General features: G+C 37.9%; 2 protein-coding genes across 2 annotated transcripts in view; one reads left to right on the top strand and one right to left on the bottom strand.

Moving 5' to 3' along the window:
- Ubac2 (UBA domain containing 2) overlaps positions 1-18743 on the top strand; it is a 131340-nt gene that overhangs the window by 58195 nt on the left and 54402 nt on the right. The window lies entirely within an intron of this gene.
- On the bottom strand, positions 1860-17377 carry Gpr183 (G protein-coupled receptor 183). The gene is made up of 2 exons (XM_070002688.1): positions 17289-17377; positions 1860-3813 (listed from the first exon to the last, which is right to left on the bottom strand). The coding sequence occupies exon 2, from the start codon at positions 3775-3777 to the stop codon at positions 2704-2706; it is 1074 nt and encodes a 357-aa protein (XP_069858789.1). The 5' UTR covers positions 3778-3813; positions 17289-17377; the 3' UTR covers positions 1860-2703.

The raw sequence follows: 18743 nt of genomic DNA, 5'->3' as shown, positions 1-18743 counted from the left end.
AAGAGGCTCAGGGACAGCACCCAGGCCCTGAGTTCAAACCCCAGTACCAGAAAAGAGAGAGGGGGGGGATAGAAAAATATAGCTATCTTCCATAGTAACTACGTACTTTCCCAGCTGAGTTTTCGTAGCTCAACTGCTTGTTAGGATACCATATAGTTCACATAGAAAACACACATTTATGATTTTCAGATAGTGTGTTTCATATAAAGTCATTTCCTTTGTTCTGTAATAGAAGTTATTCAGCACTACCCCTGCCTACTGATGAGGAGAAAATGCCAGAAATTTTTTAAAAAAATGTGAAACACACCAATAATGCAAGACACTGGAGGAGTGCTCAGGGTCATTTACATAGGATGGGCTGATGAGTGGAATGGGCAGTGAGACCTTCAGGAGGAGAACTAGTAGTTAAATTTCACAAGACTGTGGGCTTAAAAATAATTAGTAGGAGACAGGTTTAGAATTTACTTTTTTGTTAGTACCTCCTAATGATTGGTACAAGCATTTATATAGATTTACAGTAAGGTAAAGGAAGAAGATAGAAAACCTAACAGATTAGAGAATTTCTTTGCAAACTGCTATCATTTTTAGTTTCTTGTTTGAAGGATCCTAAGAACTCACACCATTTATTTTCAGCCTGTCAAGTGCTGTGAGGTAGCATGTTGGCTCATGCATGTGCTGGTCTGCACTCCAGTGCAGAACAGAACAGAGCCTTTAAGAGGCTCTGAATTAAAGACATGTTGCTTCTGGCTTAGAAATGGTATCTTTTTAGAGATCTGACTAAATAACTATCCAGTGCTACCTTGTACAAAATTTAGTATTTGCTTTTTCTTCCTTCCACTGGAAAAAGGTTACAAATGTAGGGACAGACAAGAACTGAGATCCAGACTTCTATCTGTGTAGTGCCAACCTCATCTACTGCATGAGGAATTAGAATATTTACAATTACAATACTATAAACAATAGTACAGTGACTTTAAGGCCAGATGTCCCTTTGTGAATTGTAACATTCTGCAGAGCTAAATTTTTGCACCAACCATTAAGATTATACTTCTGAGCAGCTATCAGGTAGAAGAGGCAGGAGGATCTCAAGTTTGACACCAGCCTAAGCTACCTAATGAGTTTCCAAATTTCCTCAAAATAAATAAAAATAAATAAATAAACAAGGGGCTATTTCAAAAATACATAAACCAGGGTCTGGGAATGTGGCTTAGTGATAGAGTGCTTGCCTAGCATGCATGAAACCCTGGGTTTGATTCCTCAGTACCACATAAACAGAAAAAGCCAAGTGGTAGAACGCTAGCCTTGAGCACAGAGAGGCTCAAGGACAGTGTCCAGGCTGAGTTCAAGTCCCAGAACAGGCAAATAAGTAATTAAGTAAATAAATAAATGAATGAATAAATGAATAAGTAAATAAGGTTTTTCCTTATAGGGTTTAAAAATGAGCAAGGTAGGAATTTTTAAACAAAGGGTATAAAACCTAGTAAAAATTTAAAGTATGATTCATGGTGTAGTATTTTATTAGTTTATTTTCCATTATCGAAATTGGCATCATTGTCAACCAAGATGATGTATTGGGGAAATTTCAAGGGCTGTGTAAAGCAAATTTGAGCTGGCAGACAGATCAATGATATTTAGAAAGGTCATGTTACTCATATTAAGTTATTCATTTGAAAAAGTATATGTAAAGAATCCTGAGAATTCTTCATTTATAACTTTGCATTGTATTTCCTATCTTATTTAGGAAAGGAGCAACTGCATCCCAATACTCTTTTGTAGAAAACTACAGAACCTTGTATCCATACCCATCCTGGGAATAAAAAAGAAATGATCCTCTAGAGATGCAAGGAAAACTAAGCATATGTGCACATATTTTTATTTGAAATTTTTAACAAGTGGGCTAACCCTCCTCCTCCCAGTAGAGGCCTCCATGTTAAAGGCATTGTCATGTTTCTAACAGTGGCCCTACAACACTGTATGGCTGTTTGGGGCAGAGCTTGATGCTTGCATTGATTGCCCCAGAAACTGTGAACATGTGATCATGTATCCCCTTGCTTTCAGCTCTACCAATTGCTAATTGTTCTCCCCCTGTAACATCTGCTGGAAACAGTGGGCATTGAGGGACATACTCATCATTTATGAGCATCCTGCTCTTTATTCCAAAAGTATCCTATGGAACCATTCTAATTCAGAATAGAATGAAGCAAAAATATTACCAAGGAGATAAAACATAAAATTGAAACACAAACCTAAGAAATATATTACCAAAATATATTACATTATTAACATTTTTACACTGGAAATATACAATCTAATTACTGTTCTATTTTGCCATATTATTGACAGGAAATATTAATCATTGAGTTTTTATTAACACAAAGTTTTTCTTTTTACTTTAGAGTTGTTAAGATAACCTCTGTTTTGGAGTATGATTTCATTTATGAAGTAAAACATGCTTAAATTGTTCCCTGGAGATATTATATATATGCACACACACACACACACACACACATATATACTCATACATGTGTGTGTGTGTGTGCGTGTGTGTGTGTGTGTATCTTCCATGCTGGTAGAGAGGAGAGGACTAATACATGGTGAAAGGACTACTAATTGAAAGCCAAATCGTCATTTTTCTTTGTAAAGAAGTCCTGCAGAATTCATCGTACAGTTTACTTTGCTATGAAGTCCAAGGTATGGTCCATTTTATTTTCCATTTGAAGACTTGGAGTGTATCATCATTTGCGACTCTGTCATTTCACGTGAATTTTCATCAGGGGCTGATCTCACAGCACTGGAAATTGATACGCTGACTTGCCGTTTTAGCATCTTCATGACCTTTCTCTTGTAACCTTTACATGCAAAGAAATATATGAAAGGATCCATGCAGCAGTTCAAGTTCATCAGGCAAACTGTAAAGTGAAGAGATATCTGGAAAGAGTATCTTTGGCTGCATTCTATGACATGAGGAGAGCAAAGCTTCTTAACCATGTGTTGAATAATTGCAACATGGTAAGGTGTGAAACAGAGAACAAATACAACGATGATAAAGATAATGGTGTTGAGTGCCTTTTTGTTTACACCAGACTTCTCTGTTAATGGGTTCCTTTTAGCAGTTCTAAAAAGTTTGCAACAGATTTGGGAATAGCAGATGAGAATGATTAGGAGTGGTAGCACATATCCCAGGAAACATGCACCCAGCAGAATCCAAGGAAGAGAATCTGTCTCTTCAAAATTGGGATATTCCATGCAAGTAGTCCTTCCAGCTTCTTGCTTTGACATAGGGTTGATGAGGAGTGGGAGCGTTTGAGCAAATACTAGTACCCAGACAAATATGCAAACACCCTTTGCATATTCAATTCTTTTGATCTTGTTGTAACGCAGAGGGTGCACCACAGCAAAGAAACGGTCAATACTTAGGCAGGTCATAAAGTTTACACCTGCATATGTGTTGATGTAGAACACAAGAGCACTTATCCTGCACAAGGCGTCACCTATTTTCCAGTCAAAGCCCAGTGCATAGTAGGCTATCCGAGTGGGCAAAGCAGTGGTAAACAGGATGTCAGAAATCACTAAATTTGTTGAGTAGAGGGTGGTAGAGTTGATTTTTTTCCTGTTTTGAACAATGACAACCAAGGCCAACAAGTTTCCCATCAGCCCAATGATAAAGACAAGGCTGTAATGCACAGGCATTAGTATTCTAGCAGTGTTGTGGTGAGCATAGAGATCACAATAATTTCCCTGATGAGTTGTTGAGGGAATAGTAACATTGTTAGCCATTTCTATGTCCAGCAGTGGAGGTCAAGGTCAGGGTTGCTAGAAAAAAAAACAAGAAAGATCTGTTTAGTGAAATGCATATTTAACTCAAAGCAATATACTCTACATTTATATAATCTGTGATGTGTAAAACAGTAACATATAATAATAATTTGGAAGAACAGAAAATGCATGGTTTTACTCTCACAAATAGTGACTTTGGCAGAGTCCTGCCAAAGGAAACAGAACCATTGCAATAAAGCAAATGAGTTTTTATGCCAAGAGGGAACTCAGTTACTTTTTAGGCAGAAATTCCCCTTTTATTGAGTTGTATGTTAATAATAAAATGTAAAAGAAAGCCTCCACATTTTAGACAGGTATTAAACTTGGTTTTTTTTTTTAAAAAAATATTCTCCAATATCTTTTTATTTGTTTTTTTTTGGGGGGGGGGTCCGGTCGTGGGGCCTGAACTCTGGGCCTGGGTGCTGTCCCTCAGCTCTTCAGCTCAAGGCTAGCGTCTACCACTTGAACCACAGTGCCACTTCTGGCTTTTTTTTTCCTTTTGCTTATGTGGTGCTGAGGAATCGATCCCAGGGCCTCAGGCATGCAAGGCAAGTGCTCTACCACTGAGCCAACTTCCCAGCCCTAAACTTGGTTTTTAAACTGAAATTTGGTTGGACTTTTTTTTTCCAATGGCTATCACTGCCAGGAAATGAAATCAGCCACTTGTTTATATCGTAAAATGTGACCTTACCACAGTGATCTGATTTATGTTAACCTAAAAAGTGTGAGAAATAGTCTTAAGCCTATTAGGAACTGAAAGTTAGGGGGTTTTTTCTTTCTTTTTTTAACCCATTATGATTTCTTCTCTGCAATACTTTGTTAAAGAGTTCAATGATTTGCACTCATAAGTTACATAGGCAACCAAGTGTAATACAAAGAATTGGTCTGAAGTCTTTTCAGTCAAGGACATATAGTCGCTTGTTTCAAGGAAATAAGAACAGAACAAAAAGAACATGCAACTCCCTAGGCTTCAGAAATCTCAATAGAAAACAACATTAAGTTAGTGAAACTGTAGATGTTAACATATGGAAAACAGTTCTTGTGCAAAATATTAAAATTAACACCCAGGATTTGATTATTTTCTATAATGTCTGACCTACAGACCTTTCACATGACAGGGTTTCTGACATGAATTGTTTTGATATTATGAAACCAAAAAGTTTAAGAATCTCACAGTTGAAACAATCCAACACTAACAAATTCTAGTGATCAAAGACATTCTCTTTTAGTTCATGTAAAACAAGGACAATTCAGAATTACGAAGAGAATGTCCTAGCTGTGGACATGATGAGACAAGCCAGTTTTCCAGACCAAAAGGCACTCACAGCTAGGGATGAAATGAACTGAACCAAGCTAGCAAAGTTGGGCTAGTTCCCTTATAACAATGGTTATATACTGTTAAGTTCGTATGGCCCAAGGACAAAGGAAACATTGGGCAGGAAACGTTCCCTTTTCTCTACACACCACTCATTCAGCCTGGACTGGCCATCCTCATTAATGTTTAGGTAAGCTTGAGGAAGTTCAGTTCCAGTTCAAAGCTGTTCCCTCCCTATGCAAAGCTGCTACTTGGATGAGCCACAAGGTAGTTTTCCTGAGAGCCACCTGCCACATGTTAAGTTTTCTTTTAAAAAGAAGAAAAAGACCACAACAACCACAACTAAAATGAGAAAAAGAAAGGAGAGAGAAAAAAGACTTAAGACTACTTCAAGTGGAGATTTTAAAATTAATTTTAGACTACATCATTCCACAAGTACTCTGTGGGTGGGTGCAGTATGCATTGCACTTGGTAGCAAACATCCCACCTGTACTGCTCTGTGTTTTGTTTATTTACTGAACATCTACAAGTCAGAATAGTCTGTATATAATTATATAGACAGGCATGTGATAGACATTCTACAGTGTTCCAGTGTATTTACATAGAATTTGAGTTACTACTCCCTCAATGCAAATTTGGATTATTTCCAGTTCTTTTTATTGTAAATAATATTGAGACAAAAAATTCAAGTCCTAAATTTGAAAACTGAAACTCCTATAATAAATCTTTACATCAGAGAGAGAACTTGATGAAAGTAGAAAATAGCAATAAATGTTATGTGACTATTTTTAGAAGGAAACATATTCCTCTATGGAATTATATGTATAAATATCATGTGAAAATAATAAGAATTAAGAGCAACTTTCAATGTATCCAGTTGCTATATTTTAAAAAAGACTCTATTCCTACCCTGATCTAAAACACTAGCTGCAAATATTCTTTTCTGTCTGCTATTTTAAATGAACTGAGTTTCTGCTAACTTTATTCTAACAGTATTAAAACAGGGAAGCTCACAGATAGTGAGGCTTGACCTGGTGATGTGTGTATTACATATAATGTTGCAGATGAGCACTTAACGGTATGCAAATAGAACCCAAAGCAAAAGAGAACAAAAAATGGAAACATTTTATTATCCAAGAAAAGGTCAGATTGAAGTCTGTGAGTAAAAAGGAAAGAATGAGGATGGTAGCACAGAATAAGACAACAGAAATGTCTCCCCACAAATTTAAATGGATTGAACTTTAAAGGAAAGAGACTCAGAATTTTTTTAAGCTAGTTGTGTGCTGCTAAGAGAATGTAATTCAAAGTCATTTAGAAGGGTTGAAAAATCATGGATAAACACATATCAGGCAGATCCCAACTGTGAAAAGGTTAGAATAGCAATCTTAAGAGAAAACAATGGAATTCAAGACATATTAAATATTAATAGGAATAAAGAAGGTAACAACAAAAGAAAAGCCTACAAAAACATAAAAATAACCATTAAAAGTACATGATTAGGGGCTGGGAAGGTGGCTCAGTGGTAGAGTGCTTGCCTTGCATTCATGAAGCCCTGGGTTCGATTCCTTAGCACCACATAAGCAGAAAAAGCCGGAAGTGGCACTGTGGCTCTAGTGGTAGAGCACTAGCCTTGAGCTGAAGAACTCAGAGTCAACACCCAGGCCCAGAGTTCAGGCCCCATGACTGACCAAAAAAAAAAAAGTTCATGATTAAATATCAAAATTAGTTTACAAATTTTTGCTAGAAAATTTGATATTTAAAGAAGAATTTGGCAAAGTAACAGGTCCCATGGTTTCCCTTATTTGCAATATCTAATATATGTCTGAATCAAGCAGAAAAGGTCAGATAAGGTGATATTAGGGAAATGAACCCTAAGAGATGTATTCAAATGTTTTTTTTTCTTTCATGCGATTGTTTCTAACACATTTATAAGATTATTTCTTTGTTGCTTTGTATGTCCCTCCCCCATAGTATAACATACCCTGCTTTTACTGTATTTGATGTCGGTATAATTTGTGGAGGGGAAGGGGAAAAACAAATGGTTTAAATAGGGATACAGGTGGACCCATTGCAACAATGAGAAGTACAAGTCCTTATGTTGAAAACGAACTTTACACTTTGGTGCGGTTTGGGCAGGAGGTGGGGGGAAGGATTGGGGGAGTGGCGGGGCGGGGGGAGGATGGAAAGGGGAAACAAAGGAGGAGGATACAATGCTTGATAAGAAATGTACTCATTATCTTGCCCATGTAATTGTAACCCCTCTGTACAGTATTTTCACAATAAAAAAAGAGAAAAAAAAATTTTGTAAATTAGTTACAGTGGCAGATATGCATTTCTATTACAATATACTAGATTTTAAAAAGAGATACAAACCTTGAAACATTTACCCAACTTGATTTAAAAGTTTACAGAATATGTCTACAAATTTGATTTTTAGTAAGAAGAGTATCAAGACATTCAGAAATTCACTGAATGGATTACATGGCCTAGATTCAGTGCAACTAAGTTAGAAACCAATCAATGATAAAAAGATAAAAAGAAGTATTTGGAAACTACAATGCATGGTTCTAAGGAACTTAAGAAGAAATCACAGTAAAAATTTTGAAATACGACTAAATAAGAAAAGGAAAGATTTAAAATAGAAACATTAAATACACAGCTCAAGAAGTTGGAAAAGAACTGCATTTGTCCAAATAAAATAGAAAAATATAATAAAGGCAACTATGGAAATTGGTGAAACAGAAGTTATGTAAATAGTAAATATGGGCTTTATATTTTGCACAGAAAAAATGGAAGTAGGAAATCATGGGAATCACATGATGGAGTAAAAGTAAAATAAAAGGTATCTTCATTTACTGAGAAAGACTTGCTGTGAGAATCAACTATTCAGGAGTCAAGACTAGACATGAAAGGCAAGCGCTGGTGGCTCATGCCTGTAATCCTAGCTACTCAGGAGGCTGAGATCTGAGGATCATGGTTCAAAGCCAGCCCGGGTAGAAAAGTCCATGAGATCTTATCTCCAATAAACCACTAGAAAACCAGAAGTAGCGCAGTGGCTCAAGTGGTAGAGCACTCGCGTTGAGCTGAAGAGCACAAGGATAGCTCCCAAGCCCAGAGTTCAAACCCCACGACCAGAAAAAAAAAAAAAAAGACTAGACATGAAGGAAAGGCAAAAAGAAACAGGCACCAAGAACTTCTTCTATTAATATTTTTCTGATTTCTGTGAAAATGAGTTTTTAAAAATATCAACTTAAAATTGTGAGGAGTATTTCAAACAAGTTCATGGGAAATGACTTTAAAATAAGTGCCAGAGGGAGATAAACCTCATGGTAGATGAAGAATCCTTTCTGTGAGTAATTTACTTTTGTACAGAACAGGAAAGTCACCTAATTGTAAGACTTACAGCTGGCCTCATAATGACGTGGTCTCGGAACATTTCAAATGTGAGAATGTTTAATATAGTGCTAATTATAAGAATGAAGATTTGCCAATAGTTTGATGTCCTTGAATTCATTAACATCTTGTTTAACTATCTTACAGTATAGCAACATGTAGGACACTGTACAGCCACTAAGAGACAACACAGAAGCCTATTTCTTTATTATTTTTTAAACTAATTTATTGTTGTTATAAAGATGATGTACAAAAGGGTTACAGTTACATGGGTAAAGAGTACATTTCTTTTTGGACAGTGTTGCCCTTTCCCTAACTCTCTCCCAGTTTTACCCTCCTATCCCCACCCACAAGTTGTATAGCTCATTTTCAACATAGTGTCTAGTGCGGGTGTGCTACATTTGGTCACCCTTTGTCCCTCCATTTTTGTAAAGCCTGTTTCTTCTTCAGGAAATAGGTGACATTCTACTTTAGGGGAGGGAAAGCAAACACACATACACACCTACCTCTCCGTGGATCTCATATGTGCCCAAACATAATATACTGTATTATTGCTTCTACACAAGCAATTTGAAAACTTCATCAATATAGTCTTGTCTTTTGCCGGTCATGGGCTTGAACTCTGGGTCTGGGCACTGTCCCTCAGCTCTTCAGCTCAAGGCTAGCGCTCTACCACTTGAGCCACAGCACCACTTCCAGTTTTTTCTGCTTATGTGGTGCTGAGGAATTGAACCCAGGGCTTCATGCATGCAAGGCAAACACTGTACCACTGAGCCACCTTCCCAGCCCTATAATCTAATTTTTAACATAGAACATAAATAGACTGCATGGGTAAGTAGCTAATTGTTTTTAATCTAAGGAAGGATTTTTTTTTCCATTTAGCTCTTTCTGCAAAAACCTTGTTTTCTGCCTTACTTTTCAGTCTACCTTTCAGTATTCTTTATTTACATTTGTGCACCTTTCTTCAAATCATGTTATGTGGGAAACTCATAGTTAATGTGCAAACTACATTTTGGTTTTTTGAGGTATGTGTGTGTGTGTCCGTCCAGGGGCTTGAACTCAGGATCTTAGCACTATCCCTGAGCTTTTTTGTTCAAGGCTGGCCTTCTACCACTTGAGCTGCAACTCCACTTGTAGCTTTTTGGTGGTTAACTGGAGATAACAGTCTAATGGACTGTCTGCTTTGGCTGGCTTTGACCTGTAATCAGCTTCCTGAGTAGATAAGATTACAGGTGTGAGCCATTAACTCCTGGCACAAGCTATATTTTGTTACTGGGTTTTACCTGCTTTCCAGGTGAAGAGCCAAGGTTTTGAGAGGTTAAAGGTCATGCTAAACTCTTCTCTGTGATGTTGTCACAACTGTTTTGTATGCCCTTGAAGAATTGAGAGTTAATGGTTCCAAAATACAGATACCACAGGCACATGTGGCCCAGCCTTTCCTGAGCAAATGACAGGAGGAGTTCTTCCTCCAGCAGAAGTGCCCTCCCAGTATTTAGCCAGCCCTGTAGAAAAACTTTTGGGGTGGGGGTGGGGAGTTCTAACTGATTACTATCATGCCAGAACCAGGCAAAGAAAGTGTTGTCAGAATATGGACATGTGCATGAGATGAGTCAGAAATGGTCTTATGTAAAGGAGATCGGGCATAGTTTTGAAATTTGGGATATTTGGTAAACCCCTCAAGGGCTGATTTCATAAGGTAATTGTAGTTGTCTTTTTAATTTTAGTTCTTGCTTTTGTCTTTATCCTTTGACTAATGTTTTAGTTTTATAATCTCCAAGTTAAGAGAAATCTTATTGCATCCTTGACTGTTGTCATTGCTCTCTTCTGTCAGCCAATTATAATCTTTCCTCAGCAGTACAGTTTATTCCTTTCTTTAAACGTCCTATGGATTACTTCCCTGGAGCTTGAATTAATACCATTCTGTTATTAGCAAACATTGCTTTTAGTGTCTCTATGTGTTAGACTCTAGGAGTACAGAAATGACAACTTTTCCTGTAACAGAGCCTGGAAATGACAGATAAATATATGTGTACGAGGCTAGTGAGTACTCGCCTGTATTTTTTTTTCTGTCCTGTATTCTTTACTGTGCTTCTTCTCTACATACCAATATACTGCTTGTTGTTTGCGATACAGTTTGTCTGTATCATACTCTGGATTGCAAAGGCATTTGCAATCATTTTCAAATATAATTAATCATTTTCAAATATAATTTTATATTCTAAATACTTTGCTGTTGTTACTAAACAGCAGCTTCTGAAATGTTACATGTATATATATTTATACACATATGTACAGTTAAACCGGAAAGTACTATAACTAGTACCTAGAGAGTAGCTCAAAGAAATTTGTGTTCTAAATTTATTTTTTTCCTTGGAATACTAATATTGATAAGAATTATAGTTCCTGCCATGTGCCAGTGGTTCACACCTGTAATTCTAGCTACTCAGGAGGCTGAGATCTGAGGATCGTGGTTGGAAGCAAACCCAGGCAGAAAAGTCCATGAGACTCTTAACCTCCAATAAACTACTCATAAAAAGTCAGAAGGGGTGCCGTGGCTCAAGTAGTAGAGCGCTAGCCTTGAGCACAAAATAGTTCAAGGAACAGCACCCACGCTCTGAGTTCAAGACCCAGGATGGGGAGGAGGAGGGATGGGGGGCCTGCTGGGGAAATAATTATACTTTCCTCATAATGTTTTAGTGAAAAGAGGTACTTGGTCCCTATATTATCCTTGTGTTACACACCCTAAGGGGCTGGAATCTAGAAGGTGATCTTCTCTGTAAGGGCATATTTAGTAACTGGGAGGCAAGAAATCAGGTACTTATTCAGGTTTGACCTGAGGAACAGGTGTGGCTGGCCTCCAGAAGACCTGTTCCTCCTGAAAATGAACTTCCTAGAAGTAGTCTGTGCCATTTTCTTAGTTTAATGATAAGTAAAGGAGATCCTTTTTACATCTCTGTTAATGTGTAAAGCAATTCATTTCTTCCTTAGTAAAATATCTTACAAAGTATTTTTTCTTATGTTCTTTTATTTTCAGTTTCTTTAAATTAAGTAGTTGTGCAAAATAGTTTCAATTTAACATCCTTGTGTTCATGAAAGTAGGTCTGTATTTATGTTTCTGCAAATTTTATTCATTACTAATAGAATTACCCACATGTCTTAAGATTTCTCATTTTTGAGTAACCGGACGTGTTGACATGAACTGGCAGGTTTTTTTCTAGCCACAGAGAAAAAAAAATAAAGGATACCCCCCCCCAAAAAAAACCCATCTATCAGTATTTAAGACTCAGAACCAACTTGAAAGCACATGACTTTTCAAAGGGTACCCATAACTTCTACTATCCTAATTTACTTGCTGGGATAATTAAAGTGTTCTTTTTGCAATTTACGGCAGAAACAGAACAAAACTATCACCATATTCAAAGATTTAGTGCATACTAGAATACCAGCTTTTGGTTTTATCTCACCATTACTTCCTAATACTTTAATAACCCTCAACACCTCAAATGAAAAGGAACTGCTGCTAGGATTTATTATTATTATTATTATTATTATTATTATTATTATTAGGTTGGTTGTGGGGCTTGAACTCTGGGCTTGGGTGCTGTCCCTGCGCTCTTCAGCTCAAGGCGAGCACTCTACCGCTTGAGCCACAGCGCCACTTCCGGTTTTCTAGTGGTTTATTGGAGAAAAGAGTCTCACAGACTTTCCTGCCCAGACTGGCTTTGAACCGCGATCCTCAGATCTAAGCCTCCTCAGTAGCTAGGATTACAGGCGTGAGCCACCGGTGCCCAGCTTATTATTATTATTATCATTATGTCTTTAGCAGTGACTTTAAAGAGTCAAGAAAAATGGTTATTGATCAGAGTGACTCCTGTCAGTTTATGCAGAGAGGTGGCCTTACTCACAGTGCCTATTCTGGCATGCACCAAAGAGGAAGTTCCAAGAGCATGTTTTCAGAAATAACTAGTGGAGCCACCAAAGTATGGGCACGTAGAATTTTTGTGAAGTTATGAATGTTGTTGGACTCTATTCTTTCCCTGTTTACTTGTCCTGTGGCTATTTTCTTGAAGAAAGGTAGGATTGAGGGAAAATGAGGAGAAATGAAGTCATTGTGAAGGGAGGGGAATCGAGGCATAAAACTATTGGTGGTTAGGTTAGAGTCTTACTAAGTTAATGCAGATCAACACGGATGTATCCAGACAGTAGTTGAAGCTGTTTTTGGTTCCCTTGACAACAAACATGCCCCATGGAAGGAAGAAATCATTCATTACATGTCCTCCGATTACCTAAGTTTGTAAGCATTTGTCAAACATTTATAAAAGGCTTCCTTTTTCTTGTTCAAATGGGACATCCAAGTTTGGTCCAGTGTCACACAAACCAAGTCCTAGCACTTGATCAATGATTGTGGTCACCTCCATTGAGTTGACTAAACAGTTGTCCCCCAAGATGCAGGATGTGCTGTTGGCCCATAAAATGGGAGATGGGAACATGAATTTCTGATTATGACTGCACAGTACAGCCCCCTGTCACTTCATGGTAAGGTTAGATTGTCTGTTCTAGTGCCACTAATTTACTAATAGTATCTGCCCCATGACCTAGTTAAATAAATCTGTGTATACTATGATATGTTGTTTTCCTGCATGACCATCTTTGAGTCCTAAATTGATAGTCTGTCCTTCAACATTTTCTCACTGATCTATGTCCTCCTAGAAAACCACATGTAGCAGAGTGTGTGTAATTCTTAGTGGAGCCAACATTGGTCATCCTGTCTGAGGGGAGCTTGCTTTCTCTGGTTTGTGGAAGGAAATGTGATAAACTGAGGGGGCGAAATAAGCAGCCTTCCCAAGGTGTCATTAGTCGGTGACACTGCTGCTGACCCTATGAGAGCTGATTTAAAACATCCTGCAGTAGTCTATGGAAGAGCAGTTGACAGGACAGAGAACTCTTTGAAGATAGAACAAAGAAGTGTTCACTAGACTGCAGTTTGTCCTTTGCCTCTTCCAGTGTCTTGACCCCAGTGGGCACTCAGTGAAGACCAGCTTCAACAGCACACACTGCCCATTGGAATTGATAGAAAGTGAAAGTTGCCAAGGAGTGAGATTATTTGGTTAAACACCTGCACATTTAAGATTATACATATTCTAGCTATTTTTTTCTTCCTTCTTTTCTGATTATTCCTTGTGTGGCTTTGGGGCAGGTTTAATACTGACTAGGAAGGTATGAAAGTTATCAGAGATGAAGATGATGTAGTGTAGAAGAACTGTTAGAAATTTTTAACAACCCCACTGTGATGCTCATTACCGAATAAAGAAGACAGATACTGTATTTCCATGTGGCATACTTTGTAGGATCCTGTGTCAGGAGCATTAACTGTATAACAGAAAAGGCTTTTACAGGTGTGAGTCTCCTCACTGAATCTAAATGTCCCTAGAAATAATACGACTTTTTCTCATTGAAGTTCAAGGGAGTTTCCAGTTTGATCTGTTATCTCATTGAAAATAGGAACATTAAATCTCCTTGTTTTACAGGTAAAGTGAATTCCAGGTGAATTCAGACATTTGCTCAGCATGCTCCAAGTGAGGGTTCATACAGTGGCCAGGGCTTCATTCTTTGGTTAGCTGGCCTAGGCCTCTAGCCTTCTCAATCCTGTGCTTACTTCTGCATTGTCTTTCTGTCTGCTCCCAGTGCCTTGCCTGACTGCTTCCTTCCTTGCATTTCTCCCTCCCTTCTCTTTTCAGGAGCCATAGCAGTACCTTCAGAGCCCTGCAGCTGGTGTCCATTGGCCCTGACAAAATGATAGCTTTTGACCACAACTTCCTTGCTTGGTATTGGGCTTTGCTCCTTTTTCATTTTGCTTGCTGGACAGCTTCTCCCTTATACCCAGGATCCAGCCATATTAAACTGTGTAATCTTTGGAGTTGTATATTTCTTCACACATCTGTGTCCATTAACACTCTTCTCTCCTTGCCCCTGTTTTGCATTCTTAGCTCCTTCATTCCATTAAAACTTTCTTGGAAACCAGATGCTCTGAAAACTTTCCTGGTCTCCACTCTCCTGCCTTCTCCTCTACCCTGCCCCAGGAAGGCAGGATGGGCTGTTTGCTGGGGAGCATGGGAAACCATGTTGTTGAGGTCACTGTGCTTCTGTACTGAGGTGGAGATGACTGAGAATTGATAGTAGATGTGCATTAGTAAAGGAGTAGCCAAATATCAGCCCATGTGATTCTCACTGAAAGAATTTGTGTTAGACATAGGAAAGCCCTTGATGAATAGGTGACTTGTACTATTTAGTGCAGCATGTGTGTTTCAACCACTGTCTGAGCATCCTACCTGTGCTCTTCCAGCAGTCCATTTACAGAGGGTGGAACTGAGGCACAGATCCCTCAAGTGACTGGCCTTAACATGCCTGTAAAGTGTCAGGGTTCAAAACCCTAGCCTTTTGACTCCAGAAATGACATTCAGTATGGTGTGTTTTGCCCCTACTTCTATTTCCGATCATGCCTATAATCCCAGCAGGTTGAAAGGTAGAGATCAGAAGGATTACAGTTCAAGGCAAGCCTGGAGAAAACAGACCCTCCATCTCAACAAACAACAGTGGTGTGGTAGTTCACATCTGTTGTCCCAGCTGTTTGGGCGGCATAAGTAGGAAGATTGTAGTCCCAGGGCTGGCCAAGGTAAAACATGACCCCTATCTGAAAAATAGCCTAAAGTAAAAGAATCTGGAGGCGTGGCCTATGTGGTAAGCGACCGTTTAGCCAGATAAATTCATCTATTACTTCATAGCATATTTGAAAGTAATGATACATTTCAGAAATGAGTTTAGAATGTACTCCTTTTAACAGTATTTAATAAAATTTCAGTAGAAGGAATTAGATGAATACCTGATACAGCTTTTATGCTGTTCAGCTATTTTCATACTGCTTTTGGGTAACTTCATATAATTAACAAGATTTTAAAAAAATTTCTCAATGAGCCTCAAGCTTCATAAGAATTCAAATTCCTCCTAAGTGTGCACACAATGTTCACACATTATCTCCTCTTGCCTGGGAGCTGAGGGCTGTGCAGACTTCTTGGGAAGACACTGGCTGGCCTTAGCCCCTGCCACCCTCTAGGGCCTCACCATGCCAGAGCAAAGTCTCCCTGGAAACCCTCCATTTATTAGGTGGCAAAGGCCCTTCTAGATGGCAGCATGCTAAAGGACAACAACTTTGTCTCTGAACGTTTTACTCCCATCTGACCTGTACTAGGTGTGATCCATAAGGCTCCTCATGGCTAAATTAGTGTTTATTCCACTAACTAACCGGCTGCTGTACAGATACACTCAAGGCAGCCTGCCAGAGGCAACTTAAAGAAGGAATTTTCACCACAGCCACCCACGTAACATATGAATTTGTGAGTGAAAATGCTTCAAGGAACCATGTGCTCTTGCAGTTTGGGTTCAAAAAGAACAATTAAACCTCAGAGAGAAACATGCTGTGAAAGAAAGTGTAGATGTCCCACCACCCACAGACCCTGATCTTTATGTAAAATACTCCAGAAAAGAATAATCTTCAAATAAGGAGAAATAATGATAGGGTACAGAAACTGCCTGTTGGCTTCACCCTCAGCAGATGAATGGTGGGATGGGAGTATGGTAGATAACAATTAGCACTTACTGTGAGAGCAGTGTCACAGGACTTGGCAGAAATATTTGTCCCCATTTACAAAGAAACAACCAAAGCCAGAGATGTACAGCAATTTGCGTGAGACTGAACACCTTGTAAATAATGGTTCAAGTCTTATGGGGATGAGATCAGTTCTCTGGTATACTGAGGGACAGCAAATAATGATAATACTTATCCAAACAATAGCCGAACCCTACGCCCTTTTTTAGAGGAAATCTCCTCATGGCTTATAATATCTACTACCTCCATTTCAACCCGGATATAAATTCTAACAAATCACTGCATATAATTTTCTGTTTGAGAATTGTTTTCTTTTTAGAAAAGAAGCTGTAGGAAACACACAGAATTTTGTTTAGCTTTACTGATAATCAAATAAATACAAACTAAACAACAGATTATTTTTTTATCTATCCAAATGGTTGCTATATCAAAGTTATCTTAACTTCTGAGATATGACAAAACTCAGACACATACTCTGTTAGGTGGGGGAGTAAATTAATAAAATCAGTTTTTGTAAACTAAAAATACTATTTACTAGAGATTTACAAAATATACCCTTTGCCTCAGGAATTCTATTACTGGCATTCCATCCTGAGAAATAATCTTAAGTATAGAAAAGATTCTCACGTACATAGATACATAGTCAGTGAAATGTAATTACTTATTTTGAATTATGCATATAAAATACGTTCCCATTTATGAAGTTTGTTTTAAGAAACCTTCCTATCCCTTCAGATTAACATATTGACTTTTTTTGCTAATTTATTCTTGATTTTTATTTTTTTAATTTATTCTTGATTTCCTAAATTTATTCTTGTTTTTGTCATTCTAAGTTTACTCAAAAAGAGTACAAAAAGGGAGTCCAATTTTTTGGCAGTAATTTTTCTGCCATGACCCATCGTGGTTTTCACTTGACTTAACAGTAGCTAATTAAAATTGCCAATAATCAAGAGGATCCAAAGTATATTTCTGTAATTTTTGTTATATATTTATAGCTGGTCATCTAGTCAATTCTTTTCCTTTATCTTTTACCTTAAAACTTAAGCTCTCAAAGCTTTTCTTAAAAGAATTTACTGAAAAAGCAAAGTGTCTAGTACTTACACACCAGCGGCTTCTGTAGCAGCAGTCAGTATTTGCCCAAACTGAAGCAAGTTAAGTGTGGCATGTTGCTTTAAGAGACTGTGCTGACATCCTTTTATGGTGGCGCTTTTTTTCCTGTCACCCTGTGACAGGGCAAGAGTACTAATCAGTTAGCTTCACATATGCGTGTGTGTACTTTTTTTTGAAATGGGAAGTGAGATTTTTTCTGATACTAACCTTTTTTCTTTTTTAAAGACAGCTATCCAAAAGCCCCTTGGAATTTATGAATTGTTGATATCTATGGAACTTTATAAATTTTTCTATAAAGATTTAAGCATAAAAAATAAACCTCAGGCATAAAAACAAAGAATCATACATTACTGACAGTTTTATATTGATATTCTGCAATTTTTCTATAAAGATTTAAGCATAAAAAATAAACGTCAGGCATAAAAACAAAGAATCATACATTACTGACAGTTTTATATTGATATTCTGCTTAAAAGCTTGGATTTTAAAATGTTTTAAGGAAAAGTATGTCAACTTTGACAATACTCTCTCCCTGGAAACTTAGTATCAAGCATGCTCTCTAAATCTTGTCATCAAAGAAATGGGTTTCTGTGGTGAGTGGGAGCAGAGCAGTCGTTGTCAGGAGACCCAGGTTAGTTGTTGCTTTCAGGCAGAGACCAGATGACTGAATCAGTACTGTGTGGACAGGACAATGGTGAGGGTGGCTGAAGGGAACAATTATAGATTAAGTCCAGCCTCTTGCATACAGAATAAGAGTCTCGCTGCTCACCTCATGGCTTTAGTTGATTCCGTTTAAGCCCACAGTGTAATATGGCCAAATGCAATTTGTTTGTAGGGGAAATTACTATAAATATAGTGCTTAGAATAAGAGGTGATATTTGCTCTTACCCAGTACTGATCTGGCCTTTATTAGTCCATTCTGACTGTTGCATTTTAAGAAGGTGTCGAAGCCTTAGGCTGTGCCTAGAGTGGTAAGGAACCTGGAGAGCTGATCTTATGAGAGAGATTGCATATGCTGAGGCTTTGTAGGTATGTGATAATTTCCGTCAAGCATCTGGAAGTAAGAAGTTATAGAGAAAACTTTCAGCCTAAAAGATGAAAGTCCTCAAAAGTTGAAATTAATGAGGCAGGCATAGTAGTGCATACCTATAACCCCAATATTCCAGAAACAGGTTTTTCATTAGTTCAAGGTCAGCCTGGGCTATTACATATTACAGCAAGACCTTATTTCAAACCAAACAAACAAAAAAGGGGGGTGGTAGAATTTTTAAGTAGAATATGCTATTTCTTATTGAGATGCTGTGTAAGTTGTTTGATGATTTTTGAATGACCAAAGAATGAATCACTTGATAAGGAATTTGTAGCTCTATGACCCCAGAAGCCTTTTGCTCCAGAATTCTGTAAAATTGGCCTTGTGGATTTATCCTCAGGGTGTTACTAAGCTCT

This window comes from Dipodomys merriami, unplaced genomic scaffold, assembly GCF_024711535.1.
Source record: "Dipodomys merriami isolate MVZ:Mamm:240054 unplaced genomic scaffold, mDipMer1.0.p SCAF_6, whole genome shotgun sequence".
Taxonomy (NCBI): domain Eukaryota; kingdom Metazoa; phylum Chordata; class Mammalia; order Rodentia; family Heteromyidae; genus Dipodomys; species Dipodomys merriami.
This window is presented reverse-complemented; position numbering and strand designations above follow the sequence as displayed.

Coding starts and splice junctions, on each gene's coding strand:
- Gpr183 (XM_070002688.1), bottom strand. CDS start 3,777: ATGGCTAACAATGTTACTATTCCCTCAACAACTCATCAGGGAAATTAT.